The sequence below is a fragment of the Durio zibethinus genome, chromosome 22 (genome assembly GCF_047325235.1).
Source record: "Durio zibethinus cultivar Kanyao isolate XHJ-2024 chromosome 22, ASM4732523v1, whole genome shotgun sequence".
NCBI lineage: Eukaryota > Viridiplantae > Streptophyta > Magnoliopsida > Malvales > Malvaceae > Durio > Durio zibethinus.
This window is the reverse complement of record NC_143183.1, coordinates 5,838,128-5,854,277: the sequence shown is the minus strand read 5'-3', so window position 1 is coordinate 5,854,277 and position 16,150 is coordinate 5,838,128. Positions and strand designations below refer to the sequence as shown.

Here is a 16,150-nt window from a genome sequence, read left to right as displayed (position 1 = left end):
TATTATAGGTGAAGGGATATTTACTACCATGAACTTTATGACAGAAGTGATTATTTTCAGCTCTATTCTTAGAGAGATAAAGAGTTTGATGGTTCTTCTTATTGGCACCTGTTTATTTTTAAACCTAACTAATGTTATGATGATCGACTTCAACTAATCTTTGTTGATCCTCATTTTTTTAAAACAATCATAGTACATAACGTCAGTCGAACTCCTATTGTCAAATAGGATTCTTTTGATCACATAGTTATATACTAGGGCTATGATCACTATGACATTATCATGTAGGTGTTGAATCCTCTCTAGATCTTTTGAGTTGAATGAGATCGACTTATCTCTCCAATATTTTTCTTGTTTAGCCGTAGTGCCTATTGTCATTAAGAAGCTCAAGGTGAACTTTTTTTTTGTCGAGATGGAGTTACTTTCTATGATCACGTTAATCACCTCTAAACTTGGCCTACTATTATTAGTTCGACCCTTTTTCTAATTCAACTCTTTCCTTTGAGCATCCCTTCTTTCTTAATCTGATCTTTTTTCTCTACCTCTAGTGGATGCTCTGTGTTTATTTTTGTAGTCCCTTTTAAACTGGTTTTATCTTTTTTGCCTAACAAACTTTTTAAGTTGACTTCACCTAATCAGAGCTTTAATATCATTTTTTAGGTTGACATAGTCTTCTGTATTATGATCAATGTCCTAATAAAAGGCACATCTTTTGGTTAGATCCCGTTTTGTATTTTGTCTCAGTGGTTTAGATCATTTGAGATCAAAATTTCTTTTAATTTGTATCAGCCTCTTATATGAGGCATTTAGTGCAGTGTAGCTTTTATCTCTGCTGAAGCTTTTAGCTCTTTGTTGTTTCTCTTTTGGGGGAGGATTGTAGAATTTTTTACCTTTTTATGACCAAAAAAGAAAGATAAACCTCTCTCACCTTAGCTGTCAAGAAAAGGGAATAAGCTTTTTTCACCTCGATTTATTTTCATTATAGCTTTAGTGTTGATATATTTCTCTGTTATTAGCAAGACGTTGGTAAGAGTTTTAAGTGGTTCTAGTGACAATGTCAACTTCAAGTGGTACTCATTATCATTGAGTCCATTCGTCAATGCGATAATAATGACCATTTGTTCTAGGTCTTTAACCTGTAGGGCTTCAGCATTCAAAGTATAATATAACTTTTTAAAGTTTCATTTTACCCTTGATGAATTGACATCAAGCTTAGGGTTATTTTTTTAACTTTTTGGCTACTCATGAATTGAGCCAAGAATGAGTGGTTGAGCTTTTTGAAAGTGATGATTGACCTTGGTTCCAAACTATTATACCAAAATCGAATTGTGCCTTTCAAAGTGGTGGCTAGACTCTTGTACATTAAAGCCTCGTTTGCCTCTTGTATCATCATATTAGTTTGATAAAGTTTTAAATAATCAAAGAGGTTAAAAGTACCATCATTTGTCTCCAAGGTTGGCATTTTGAATCTCTTAGGAGGCATGGCTCTGTCGATCTATTCGGTAAAGGGTGAGGTCTCCAAAAAATTAAACTCGTCATCAAATGCTACTAGCTTCATTTTTAACTCTTTCTCTATAACCTGCATCTAAGCTTCTAGATTTCTATTCGGTTGGGGTTCATAGTTTGTTTATTTGGACTTTTAGGTTGTAGCACGTGTAGAATTATAGTTGGGGTGGTAAAGGGTTGGATTGGTGTGCTTTTCTTCTTTAGAGGCTGAGGAGGTTTCATCTTTTCATAGCTTAGCTACCTGACAATAGCTTTTCAGCCCGGTATGACTAAGTCTGAAACTTTGGAGACTTGTTGTGGGGTTATAGTTTGAAGCATCTGTTTGAGGGCTTGTATTTGCTCGGTCAAAGCTTGAAATTGCTCCATGGTTAGCCCAGCTTTTGGTTGAGCTGGGTGGACAGAATGCTGATTTTGGTGAGTTTCTTTTCTAGCCAGAGCAATTGTCTTTCGTTTCTTTTTGGTTATTTTTTTTTGGTAGTATTATTTTGTGCTAGGCTATTATGAAAATGCTAGTCCCTTACGTGACGTGCCAAATGTTTGTGCTGAGTTTCAACTTGATGGTAGTTTTATAAATACAAAAAAAAAAAGGTTAGAAGCAAATGCATGGGGTATTCCCTGCGTTTGCACTCTGATGCATAGGTCAAAAGAAGGTGAAAAAGTAAGAATGAGAGAAAGGTATGAGTTAGATGAGCTTGGTTTTCATAGTGCCTGAATCTCCGTATTCATAGGCAAAGTAAGAGGGACAAAAAAATAAGAATTAGGACAGGGGTAAGCTGAGGTGGAACTAAATATGTCAAAGTGACTTGATATGTTAGGTAGGCACAAATGATTAAGATACCCTTCTTTATTTCTTGGAGATTGAAAAAGAAGAAAAGACCACCATTATGCTTTTTTTACTATTATATGCCCTTAATAGATCCTTAAATGATCAAATAAATTTTAATTTATATTTGATAAATGTAAATAAATATAAAAATGTAATTCAATATCATTTACTAAATTTAATAAAAATATAAATAAATAAAAATTAAATATATTCACAAACAACTCATAAAAACTTAGATCATTTGCACCTCACGATATTCGTATTCATAGTTATATTTGTCTTGTTGTTTTTTAGACATAGAAAACGACCCTCGATTCTTTCTTTGTCGACCTTTTGGATTGTCATTTGTATTCAAATTTGGGCTTAGAAAGCCCTAAACCAATTTGGGTTGCCCTTCTTTTTCTATTTCCTTTTAATATTTTACTTTCTTTAATGACTTAATAAAAATATTATCTTTTATAAAATATATTATTTTCTTTTAAATAATGTAAACTAAAGGTATTTACTTTTTTCCATTATGGTTTATAAAATATGACAAGACTTGACGAGTATGTCTATATCACTAAAAGAAGTTTGAATCCCTTATTGAAAGTTAAAATAAAAAATCAATAGCTAATTAGTTCAAATAATAAAAAAAATATGTAATTTTTATTATTTATACGAATTTAAATTTATTAAAAGATTATAAGAAGATAATTTTTAAAAATTTTATTAGATTTAATATAAATAAGTTTGTTTTGACTTATTTGAAAAGAGTGTTTCGAACGGAATCTAAAAAAAATTTATTATTAAATAAAAAAATCAAATTTGAAGAAATGAAAGAGTTAAAGCCTTTTGTTTTTTGTTTTTTGTTTTTTTTTTTTTCCAATTTCCATTATGTCTCCCTCATATATCATTCCAAACCTTTTGTTTTTTTTCCTATTCTTGTCACTAAACCAAACATGAAAGTTAAGAATCTAAGAATCCTCCCACCAACAAAAATTTTTTCACAATATTCTATCGTCATTAACAAGGATTTGGTAGGTGGAAGTTATGTGTAATTTCATTAGGAAAATTTGTTGACATATTTAGGAGCACAAAAATTGTATACATTGAAAACTAAGGGCTTGATACGGATGAGTACTAATGAAGAGAATGATTAGTATTATTTTTAATTTTTATTGAGCTGGGGGAAAGAGAAATCAAATTTGTTTTTATTTTAATAAAAAAATTATATATTAACTATTGAACCAAATGCATATTGATTAAAATCTTATTTATTTTAAAAATAAAAAAGTGAAAATTTGATAATAGTTGTTATTGGTGGATTGGTCCACTAAAAGGAAGGATAAATTTAAAATATGAAAGCAGGAATAATAAAAACAAAATGTTCTCGACCTTTTATCAAAAAATAATTATAGTTAAATGAAAATAAAATTGGTAAATACAAAATTATTTAAAGAAGCTAAGAATTAAGACAATGATTAAAAAATCATCAACTAATAATTGATAAAACTAATACGACTGATTTTTTTACCAACATGAAGAAGGATTTATAAATTCTTTAATTTTTTTTTATTTCTTTAAAAGGCTACCATTAAAAAAAAATTATATTACTTTTTTTTTTGAATTAATTTTTTTTGTTTAAGGAGGACATAATTCTTAAAGGAAAAAAAAATCTTGACTTGAAATTAAAATCTTTATATTTTCATAAAATTATTTTAACCATTAAATGAAAAGGTGGAGGATGAATTTAAAAATTTTAAAGGTAAAGCTTTTACCACTAAATTTCATCAAAATTCACAAATTTATTTGTTTCCATTTTGACAAAGAACATAATTTAATTTATAATTTTTAGTGAACACCAAAATATAAAAATCTAAAAAAGAAAAAGATTCATAATAAAAACGCCGACAACACCACAACGCAAAACCTCTCCCTCACTGGCCCATCCCTTTTTCCCACGGCTGAGTCACGCGCACCAAATAATCAAATTCCCTCAACCCCAACGAAAAACCATCTCCTCTCTTCGCTCGTCGCCTCCGCCGTCTCCATATTCTCTTTATTTCTTCTCCACTTTGAGCAAAAAAAAAAAAAAAAACCAAAGCCTTTTCTTATTCACTTATTTCTTCCATCTCTCTCGATGCCCTAGCCATCTTCCCTCGCCGGAACTACCCAGGGCGCGTCGCCGCCGCCGGCGATATCTGTGGCAGTAAACTTCCAAATCTCTGTATTGGGTTTGGTTTTGTTTGGATTGGATTCTGGAATTATCTTTGAATTCGGATTTGATTACGGAAAAAGGAATAACAACGACGAAGAACACGACGGCGTCGAAGGATCTGTTAGGGTTTTAATCTTGATGGCTGGGAGTCGTAAAAAGGGAGGGAACAAAGCAAAGGTTAAGAGTTTAAGTTTAGGCGATCTTGTTCTTGCCAAAGTCAAGGGTTTCCCGGCTTGGCCTGCCAAGGTCTCTTCCTTTTTTCTCTTCCCTTTTTATTTTATTGTTATTAGTTAACTTTTTTTTTTTTATCCTGAATTCTGGGGCTTTTATATTTTGATGATTATATTTTTAATTTCTTATATGCTTATTTAAACTTATGAAATTTTAATAAATCCATGATGAGTTTGGGATTTTTTTTTTTTTAGTTTTGATGATGTTGGCAAGTTTATATCATGATTGCATTGTCTTACATTGTAGTATATTTTTTGGTTTTATACTGAGTTTGTTTCTCTTAGTAAATTTTGTTTTATTTCTTGGAAGCCCTAATTTTGGATTCAATGTTCTGCTATGATTATGTTAGCTGATTATTTTTTTAGTGTTTCAGGTTTGGTACTTTGCCTGTTTCTGTATTGATTTACTTAATGCAACTATGCAAGTTCTTTATTTTGGGGCTGAATAAAATAGGGCAAATATGTGTACTTTTTGGTTGTATGCTAGATTGATTTGATCTTAACGAGTGCATCAGAAATTTTGTTAGGGATTGCGATTTATATTTTTGTTTTTATTATTTTGTTACTTAGAACTCGGTTGGTTTTTTGTAATTTTGGTTTATGGTTGGTTTTTGAGGTGGATTCTGTGGGTTATGAATTTCAGATTAGCCGGCCTGAAGATTGGGAGCGAGAACCTGACCCTAAGAAATATTTTGTCCACTTCTTTGGAACACAAGAAATGTAAGTATTTCACATTCAATTTATAAATGTTTGGTGAATGAGCTAGATGGTAAAATAATGAATAAAGACAGGTGACGGATCTGTTTTAGGTTTTGGATCTGTTTTCTGTTAGGAGGGAAAACACATTTTACCATAAGATGGAAGATGAGAAAAATACATGAGGTGTTACTGCATAAGTTCCTTGAATGGGATATTAATTTTTTGCATTCTAAATAACAGGTTACATATGCTGATCCAAGTAGACAAACTATGATGTAGTCTTTATAATTGCTAATTGAAGTCTTTTGCTTCTTGTCTGTGTTGACTGGAGGATGCATTGAAACTGGCTTTATTTATTCTCTCTCCTGTGGTGTCGGTATCCATTGTTGCTTTTCTTTCCATCCAGCTCCTCTGATCAAGAGATTGTAGGATGCATGTTCTAACAACAACAGGAGAAAATTTGTAATATGGAAGGCTCTATGCTGAGTCTTCTATGTGTTGCAGTATTGTACTGTAGGCAGCTCTGTCTTTTAGCTTTAGATAGCATAATATAAACTCATGGAGCTCACCATTCTAACCTTTGTTTGGGGAATTCTATTTGACAGATGTTATAAGTCATGCTGATTATCTGAGAATTTTACATGTTATATTTCCTTCTTTGATAATTTGAGAAATAGTGACATGTCCTTAAGGTAACTGAGCTTTTCGTTCTAGGATGCAGAAAATCAAACATTGATACAATGACAAATGGTGCAATATTTTTTTTACTTGTACATGTTCTTGATTGACATGTGCATCTCATGTTGCCTTAATTAATTTTTTAATGTAATTTTTTAATATTTGAGCTATAATTTCATTTGGTGTAGTGGAAGATATCTTTCCTCCATTTTTAATATTTGAGTTGTTAGCTAAGCAGCTGATGGTAGTTGATGAGGCTTTCTATTGTGCTGTGCTTGGGAATATTGATATAGCATATGTGGGTTAGTTAGGATTGGGTTCAAGTTTATTCCTTATTTCCAGTTTGTTACAAAAGGAGTTAAGATACCATGTAGTTGTTGAATTTCATAATTGTTAATGGCAATTGAAAGTTCTAAAGTCTGCTTAATGGCTTCATTTCTCTGGTCATTTTGCAACCGTTTCTCATAATTTATGCAATCTTTTAGTGTTGATGTCAACTTATATGGAAAGTTATGATGCTTTACTCCTGTTTGTGTTAGCTTCTGAAATATTTTCTCTGCTTTAAAAAGCTGAAGTAGGCAAAACATGGATTACAAAATTAGATTTTGTCTTTTATGGCAAATGCAAATGAGCTTGTGGCAGCTAATATTGAAGCTCCAAATTGAAATTTCTGCTTGTAGAAGGTGATAGGTCTATATAACGAAAACTATTTTCAGACAAAACACCTATTTTAAATAATTTTATTTGTTATTATTATTTTCTTAAAAACTTTATTTCAACAATGCTTAGGCTCTTAATATAGATGTAGCTGTGGGCTGTAGCGAATGTTGAAGTCATGTTGTTCAAGAAAACAATGGTGTTTAGCTTAATTAGTAGTCATGACTCATGACCATTCTTTATCACTAAATTGTAACTGCTGCATTTGAATGTTAGTGTAGCTTTTTTGATGTTTGAATCGAATGACATTGCAATTTTTCAAGTTTTTTATTGCTGGTGTTAAATGGATTTGTGATTTAGGTACTTTTTATACTATGCTAGATCTTATTCTCACATTTGCATTAACATAGGATTATAGAATTATTTTTTTAATTTATTTTTGATCGTGACCAATCTTGGTGGAGGACTTATTCATAGTATATGACTGTAGCAAATTTAGGGTGCAATAATGGATCATTATTTTTAAAATGGAGTTTTTATTTTGGCCAACAGCATTTCTTAGTCTGCTTTTCTTCTTGAATGTTGAATGGATAGGTTTTGCAGCTATAAGTATATTGAAAGAAATAAAGTTCAAACCAATCTTGTTTATATTTAGAGACTGTCTGGACATAAGGTTTTCAGTTTTACTACCATGTTAAAAGGTTTTCTTGAATAAATTACTTAAGTTGTGTCTGAATAAAGCTTCCCTAACTCTAACCATGAATTAGAGGAGTGTCTGTGGTTCTGGTCATATTATATATGCTATAGTTTAGCAGTTTGAGATTTTGGCTGAAGTTTGTTAAGCATCAATGTGTGGTGGTTTACATATGGTATGCTTAGAAGCCTTTGAATAACGGCATTTAACTGCCCTGAAAATGAGTACTGCTGGAGTTGTCCTTAGAAATATTTGCAGAGGTGGTTTAGATTTATGGGGAAACATTGAATTGGTTCTGGGAATATGGGTATTTTGGAAATGTTCATCTGTTTGGTACTTCTATTGGGATTTTTTTCTTCTGAAATTCTTGAATATTTTGTTGCATCCATATTTGCATATCTATGATCATGCTTAAGCTGTGAGGTTAAACCTTAAACCTTAAAACTTGAATTCAAAACTTATTCATTTTGGATCAATGATTGAGATTGAATGTTGATGCTTTTGCTCCTAAATTTTTAGAAGATATCTGTAAATTTGTTGAAATCAGAATCTGTTCTTATGTCTTTTGTTAACTTTTTAATACTTGGTGGTGCCTTTTCTCATATTCCTTCAGCTCATAATGTTCATGACCAAGTTGATAAATTTAAATATCTTCAACTTGTTTCTTAAAGCTAGTGTTTATGTAATTGGGATGCGACAAAATTCCTGAGCGTTTTGTTGAATCCATATTTGCATATCTATGATTACGCTTAAGCTGTGATGCTTAAACCTTATACCGTCATTGGAAAACTTATTCATTTTTGGATCATAATGATTGAGATTGAATGATGATGCTTTTGCTCCTGAATTTCTAGAAGACATCTTTAAATTTGTTGAAATCAGAATCTGGTCGTCCTTTCTTTTGTTTACTTTTTAATACTTGGTGGTGCCTTTTCTCATATTCCCTCAGCACATCCTGTTCATGCACGTTTGAGCATGGGGATTTTCATCTTGCATTATTGAAGTTTTTCACTCTGCATTTGGAGTGTATAAAGGAGCAATGCTGTTCATCCCAACCAAGAGATGCATGCATGCATCATTATTGTCTCTTACACTACACTTTGAACTTCAGTTCACTTGTGATCTAGTTGCTTACTTTTCCCACTATGTTTTTCTTCTTGTACAGAGCTTTTGTTGCCCCTGGTGATATTCAGGCGTTTACTAGTGAGACAAAGACTAAATTGTCTGCTAAGTGTCAAATTAAAACTAAGCACTTTGTCCAAGCTGTGAAGGAAATCTGTGTCGCATTTGATGAATTACATAAAGAGAAGTCCAGTGGTTTAAGAGATGAAACTGACAGATCAACACCTGGCTGTGAGGCTTCATCTGTTGATGGGGTTGAGGGTGATGGTGCAGAGGCTGACTTAAAGAATGGAACAGGTGAAGTGGTATCTGGTGGAGAAGCCACTAGTGAGGGAAAAAGTGATCTTGTGTCTAATTTGGGTTGCTGTTCACACAGAGGTGAGAATAATAGTGAAGATATAAAGCCATCAATTTCGGGTCATGCAGATGATAGCTCATCTCCGATTATGTCTTCTGAGGGGAAACCTAAACTGTCAAATGTTGAACAACCTAAAAAGGAGGTGTTGTCTCTATCATCTTTAGATAAGCCGTCTCATATAGAGGAATTCTCTGATGATAAAATTGCTACTGTCAATTGTACCAAGAAAACATTGAGGGAAGATCAAAAGTCAAAGAATATGGCTCCCTGGCCAAAGAAAAGAAGCGAGGAAGGACAAAAAAGCAGCCGCTTAGCTGCAACATTATTGAAGGATGAGAAATCTGGTGGTTGTCTTTATCGGCATGAGTCTGAGGAGCAACCGAAAGAGAGAGTGAAAGATAGAGTAAAAAGCAAAATATGTGGCAGCGGTGTCGGGAAATTCTCACCAGATGCTCTCAAATCAGATTCTAATTACACTGGTGGTAAAAAGGCAAAGGAATTGCTGAAAACCAAAGGCAACTTCAAGGCCACTGATGGTGTACGGGACACTGTGGCCAATTCCAAAGGTGAGACCACTGGCAAGAAAAAAAGGGGTGAACCTGGACTTGGAAAGCCTAAATTGGGAACAGATGAAAGTTTACCTCCTGCCAAAAAGTCAAAGTTTGTAGATATGAAAAATGATGCTTCCAAGGGATCTGTTGCCAAAAACATTAAAAGTGATTCTCCAAGTTCTAACAATGTCAACAACAAAACAGCTAAACAATCAGAGTTGAAAAAAGCCACTTCTCATGTTTTAGCATTGAGAGCCCCAACGGCCACTAGTTCTGATGTTTCTGGTGGTGAAGCTGTGCTGCTTCTATTGAAACGCCGTCAGCAGGCTTTGGAGGGTATCTCTGATTCTGCTTCTCTTAATTCCGAGGATAAGATTGGAAAAAATCCTGTTGAATTGAAGAATGACACTTCAAGTTCCAATGTGAAAAATCCAGCTACCCAATTATCCAAAAGGCGGAGAGCTGTTTGTCTTTTTGAAGATGATGAAGAAGAAGATCCAAAAACTCCAGTTCATGGAGGACCTGCCAAGAATGTTAAGGTCACTTCTGTTGTTTCTGATTCTTCAAAGAGCATCGACGCAAGTCACGCTACTGCTATCAATGCTCAACGTAGTGTTGGAGATTCCACCAGATATGAGACTAATGGTCCCAAGGATGCTTATTCACAATTAGCAAATGATTTCATGTCACCTCTTCAACCACAAATTGTCAAAGCGAGGCCTTCTATTCATGCCTTCATCACTCCTGAAAGATCAAAATCAGAGCAGTTGTCTTCCAAGGAGGCTAAATCAGTCTTGGTTTCCCCAAGGAAGTCTCCTCATCTGGTTTCTGCCACCAAACAAATAGTTGAACAATACAGAACTACTAAGGCTACTGTTAATGTTTCGAGTAATGGAATTCAGAAAAAGGCTCCATCTGGCTCTGATAAGGGGTCCGGTGTGGTTTCTGATGGTTTGAAGTCTTCTCAAAATCAGGTTTTGAGTCAAAGAAATAGGCCAGCTTCTTCTGTAGAGAGACTGAAATCTACTCCAAAATCAATTTCACGTGTCAATGACACTGCTTTTGTTACCAAAACTTCAATGGAGTATGGCTCTGCATCATCCTTGTTACTATTATGTTTAATTAATCTTCTTTTTAGAGGTATTATAAGAATCTTTATTGCCTATTGTAGTCTAATCTTTTTCTGTTCAGATTTGATGTCTTTCGAGAAGATAGAAGCAGTTCATTGATTGATTCCAAGACTCTGGATTCTGCTTTGTCGATGAAGCATCTTATTGCAGCTGCTCAGGCGAAAAGGAGACAAGCTCACTCTCAACAATATTCTCTTGGAAATCCCAGTTCTATTTTTGTGTCGATGTCTGATGTTCAGGGGGCGAGCCCCAGTCCTGCTGTTCAGCCATTTTCATCTGCAATGAGCAATGTGATGCAGGCTGATGCACAAGAAATTGCTCATCGGACAAATCTAGTTTCTCCATCAACTCTTGGTCACCAGTCAGGATCCCTAAATCAACATGATGCTGAAGAGATCGAAGAGAGAAGAGCTAGTTCGGGACACATGGCTGCTGAAGGCTCTCTCAGTGGTGGTACTGAGGCAGCTGTTGCACGAGATGCTTTTGAAGGAATGATAGAGACTTTATCGAGGACTAAAGAAAGTATTGGACGTGCGACTCGCCTTGCTATTGATTGTGCCAAGTATGGCATTGCAAATGAAGTAAGTTAAATAATATGCTTATTTGTGTTTGGTGTTGGTTCAACAATGCCAAGATGAGCTTGCTCAACCCCAAATTTGTATGTTATGATATATAACTGTTTTAAACAAAATGGTAATTATGCATATGATTTTGATGATGTCAAAATTCTATTGAAGACTACTTTTTGGAGGTAGTTTTAGAATACGTAGTTTCTTTGCAGGTTGTTGAACTTCTTATCCGGAAGTTGGAAAGTGAGCCCAGTTTTCATCGTAAAGTTGACCTGTTCTTTCTTGTTGATTCAATCACCCAATGTTCACATAGTCAGAAAGGTTGGTTCTGCAATCTTGGTTATGAATGTTTTCAATTACTCTCTAATACTGAATCTCTTTGATGCAGGCAATTAAGAAAAAAATTGTTTAGTTTTATCCATTTTTTTTCCTGGTCTAGCATTAATTTCCTTATTTGTTATGACAATATTCATTCTGGGTCACATCTCCTTTAGACTTTTGGATGAATGCATGTTTATTTTAATAAGAACTCTCTTTTAATTGCTCTTCAACTTGCATGCACGCACACTGAAATAGTCAAATGTGATCTATTAATGCAGTAATTCATGTAAATGGTTGTGGTTAATGTTTATTTAGGCATTGCTGGTGCTTCATATATCCCTATAGTTCAAACAGCATTGCCCCGTCTCCTTGGTGCAGCTGCTCCACCTGGAGTAAATGCTCGTGAAAATCGTCGTCAATGTCTCAAGGTATACTATTGTGTTTTTTACTATAAGAAATTATTCTTCTATTTTTTCCTTTTTCCCCCTCTCTCTGAAGGATAAAGGGATATAATGTCTATACCAGGTTTTACGGTTGTGGCTTGAGAGGAAAATTTTACCTGAAGCTATTCTGCGTCGTTATATGGATGACATTGGAGTTTCAAATGATGATACAATTTCAGGATCTTCACTAAGGCGTCCGTCTCGGGCTGAGCGTGCTCTAGATGATCCTATAAGAGAAATGGAAGGGATGCTTGTTGATGAGTATGGCAGGTCTGAAAATTCTTTCAATCATCTAAACCAAATTATTATAATGATAAATAAATACAATATCTACTACTCCCTCTATCTCATTCTCTTTGTCCATCTTTCCTTTTTGGGATGTACCAAAATTACGTCCTCTTTTCTTTTTTGAACATCTAAAACTTTTCTTTTTGATATTTTAAAATTATTTTTTATTTTTTATTTTTACTTTTGGACATTAAAAATCATGCAACTTTAATTTTATAAAAAAATTTTAAAATTTAATATTAAATACATTAAAGTCAAAGCTTTTTTTCTTAAACTCCTTGAAGTCAATAGGACCCAAACAATTTGGGATGGAGTTGAAGTTTGGTTTCAGATATAGTTGAAACCAAATTAAGACCAAATTACTAATCAGTTTGATTTTCAGACTAAACTAAAACTTCTGCTTTTCAAACCAAACCAAACCAAAACAAATAGGCAAGTTTAATCTGATTTTCAGCTGAGACCAAAGTATAAACACCCCATTTCACTGATTTGCTACTGTTGTTTGATCTGATTAGAATATTCAGCTACTATTTTTTGAGTTATCTTACATAATAGTCTTCTTAAATTACTAATTTTGAAGTTATTTCCAGTGTTTGTAGTAGCATTTGTGTCCCATCCTCCAGTTTCTAGTATTTGTCATTTGAGAAGAACATCAACTTTCTGACATCAATTTTGTTGGTTCTTGTAACCAGTAATGCTACATTTCAGCTGCCTGGCTTTTTATCTTGTAATGCATTTGAAGATGAAGACGAAGAAGATCTTTCAAGCAGTCCGTGCAGAGAATCTCCTGATGCATCACCGCTAGAACCAGCTCATGCTTTAGGAGAGTTGGAAACATGTACAGTTACTCCAACTGACAGGCGTCATTGCATCTTAGAAGATGTGGACGGTGAGCTTGAAATGGAAGATGTTTCTGGACACCCGAAGGATGACCGACCATCATTCACAAATGGTCTCGTAATGGACTTGCAGCAGCAGGGCACTGATAGGGTTTTGGAACTGGCTTCAAATAGTGCCAATGAATTCCCTCCTATACCAGAGGGTTCCCCACCATTGCCCCCAGATTCTCCTCCACCCCCACCACCTTTGCCACCTTCACCACCCCCACCCCCACCCCCACCCCCACCCCCACCTCCATCATCTCCATCACCACCTCCACCTCCTCCACCTCTGCCAACACAACCACCACCTCCTCCTGCTCCACCTTCATGCCCTCCTCCAGCCTTCATACCTCAACCACCATTGCCAACTCAACCTCCACTGTTATCTCAACCCATGCTACCACCCCAGTCATCAGTACAGTCTTCACCTCAGTTGGCATATCAACCACTTGTACCACATGAATTCCGAGGCACACCGAATGTAAGAGTCCTGGGAGTTTTCTTGGCTTGCTACTCAGTATTTGGTGCTTTTTATTTATACTATGCCTTTGTATGCAGGGTAATCAGATAGTTCAAATGGCTGGAAACACACCTCATGGGGGCCATAATGATGCTGCTGTGAAAAGTGAATTGTTTCCACAGCAATCATCTTGCTTTGCAACAGGAGTCTGCAATTCCAGAGAGCCTTCTGGATATAATTCTTCGAGGCAATTGGAATATGGACATAATGAAATGTACTTAAATGCCCAATCCTCTCAACCAAATCAACAGTTTCAACCTGGTAATACAGCCTTTGTGCAAAGACCTTTACCCCCTAGTCTGCCGCAAACTTCATCTAGCCATTTCTCATTCACAAAGCCTGCCATGCCACCACATCCTCAGCATTCATATCCTCCTCAATACTCACTGCTATCGCAACATGATGGTCGGAGGCCATTTATTGCTGATGAACAGTGGAGAATGCCTGCAGGAGAATATAACACTGATAATCAATGTGGTGGGTGGATAGCGGGAAGAAATCCATCACCTGCTGGTCCATTGTTTGTGCAGGAAGGTGTGCATTATCCTGTCCTTCAATTAAATTTTGGGCTTCATTCATTGTAAATTTACTTTAATGAAATTTGTATTCCAAATTCTCATGAAGCTTGCATGATTAAAGGTGGATGTTTAGGGGCAATAATTTCTGTTTTTGACCTGATCATATTGTTGTTACCTGCAAATTAAACATATGCCCTTCTATGCTGGTGGTGGCAATCTAACTTTAGTGATTTCAAGTGTTGCATGTTGTTGTTATGGATGCTCTACTGAACTAAAGGAGAAAAATCCAAAAACAATAGAACATGTTGATCATATAAATATGAAAAGAATGCCTGCCTTATGCAGTATATGAAAATTTTCATTGCAATCTGTAGCACGCTCTGGTAGTATCTACTTATTATCTTGCTTCGAACTGTTGTCATGGCTAAGTTTTTACTTTTGATGAGCCTTTACCTGTATTTAACTCTTTTAAGAGCTCATGGCCTTAAGTCCATGAACAAGTATGTGAATTGTTCTGTTGATTTGTACTTATTCATTCATATTTCATGTTCAGAGCTTCCTCTTTCTTGCCTTGTGGCCTTAAAGTGTTGATAAGATGCATCTATGGTCCCCCTATACTCTTTGTTGAAAAATTGAGCCATAGTCTCTACCTTTTGATGACACTTATGTTAATTCTTTGGCAGGTTACTTTAGACCACATGTTGAAAGACCACCTTCAAATAATATGGGTTTTCCGATTACTCCCACCACTAATTTACCAGCTGGTGCTCCAAATTCAGGTATTGCAATTTTTAATTCCTGTCTTGGTTTGTAATTTCCTTCTTTTGCTGTTAAATAATCAATCACCGATTAAACCAGAGAATGACTTCATGGTTGTATCCTTCAGGTCATGGTGCTTCACAAATGTTGCCATGTCGGCCAGACATGTCTGCCATTAATTGTTGGAGACCAGCTTGAGAATGAGGAAATAGTCTCATTAGGTACTTAGTACAGTTTCATACTTATTTGTTAATGAATCTCAGTCTGGACATGAATAGAAACATTTCATCTTTGTTATTGAAGTGAAAGTGAGAATTTGTGTTGTGTTATTTGTTAATCTTTTTTTGTTGATTTTGCTGGTAAACTAACATGAGTCATGCTACTTGTCCCACCAATTTTCTCCGAAATTTTTTTTACTCTCTGACATGGTATATAATTATTGGATAATTAAATGTGGGGTCTATCAATTCATTGGTAAGTCCACTAATTCATAAATGAGATATTACAATCAAAGCATTAATTACATGCCATGTCAAGGTGTACAAAAATTTGTGAGTGGTACAAATAATATTTTCCAACTACCATTTAGTATAACCTGAAGTTGAAAATTTGTGCCTCTTTTGTTTCAAGAATAGAGTTTTTGTTATTTTATTTGCTTGCTCACATGTAAATCTTCTTGCTTAAGTTTACAACTTCTTCTTTCATTGCCATTTTCTGCTATAAAAATAGGGAAAGTTTATTCTTCCAGGATAGAAGAAAGATGCTGAATTCAAGACTCTCTCTCCCTGTCTTTTCCACTTATTTATCAGTTCTTGCTTAGTTTCTTCCATTGATTGATGTTTTTGTAGTTGGCTGCGAGAAAATTTGCATGGAAGGGTGGTTCAATCTGTGGACAAAATACAACTACGACATGAAAGCAGTGTTGATAACTTGTGGTGGTTCAATCTGTGGACAAAATACAACTATGACATGAAAGCAGCGTTGATAACTTGTGGAAACTCTTGGCAGGATTGTCTATATTGTAATTTTTCCTGACAAATGTATCCCGGGAACATTTGCTTCTGAGTGTAGGCCCATATTTCTGACTTGGTTAGTACATCTGTTTCTTATCTTCTGTAATTATACTGAGTACAAAGTTAAAAGAAATTTATTTCCTGTTACAAATTTGAACTCTGGTCGACTTAGTTGTTTTTAAGGAAT

At 34.8% G+C, this 16,150-nt stretch overlaps 1 protein-coding gene across 9 annotated transcripts in view; it reads left to right on the top strand.

The window, feature by feature from the left end:
- Nucleotides 1-4,274: 4,274 nt before the first annotated feature.
- Nucleotides 4,275-16,150, top strand: part of LOC111307863 (ENHANCER OF AG-4 protein 2-like) — a 59,864-nt gene continuing 47,988 nt past the window's right edge. For 8 of the 9 annotated variants that reach the window (XM_089751649.1, XM_089751648.1, XM_089751647.1 and 5 more), the window contains exons 1-12: nucleotides 4,275-4,778; nucleotides 5,406-5,482; nucleotides 8,656-10,605; nucleotides 10,713-11,232; nucleotides 11,433-11,541; nucleotides 11,857-11,969; nucleotides 12,067-12,254; nucleotides 12,965-13,634; nucleotides 13,712-14,207; nucleotides 14,875-14,970; nucleotides 15,078-15,171; nucleotides 15,799-16,039. In XM_089751649.1, coding sequence (XP_089607775.1) covers nucleotides 4,671-4,778; nucleotides 5,406-5,482; nucleotides 8,656-10,605; nucleotides 10,713-11,232; nucleotides 11,433-11,541; nucleotides 11,857-11,969; nucleotides 12,067-12,254; nucleotides 12,965-13,634; nucleotides 13,712-14,207; nucleotides 14,875-14,970; nucleotides 15,078-15,148 — 4,398 coding nt within the window. In that variant the 5' untranslated portion in view covers nucleotides 4,275-4,670 and the 3' untranslated portion in view covers nucleotides 15,149-15,171; nucleotides 15,799-16,039. The remainder of the gene's footprint in view (nucleotides 4,779-5,405; nucleotides 5,483-8,655; nucleotides 10,606-10,712; nucleotides 11,233-11,432; nucleotides 11,542-11,856; nucleotides 11,970-12,066; nucleotides 12,255-12,964; nucleotides 13,635-13,711; nucleotides 14,208-14,874; nucleotides 14,971-15,077; nucleotides 15,172-15,798; nucleotides 16,040-16,150) is intronic. The other variant, XM_089751650.1, reaches the window with a different exon arrangement.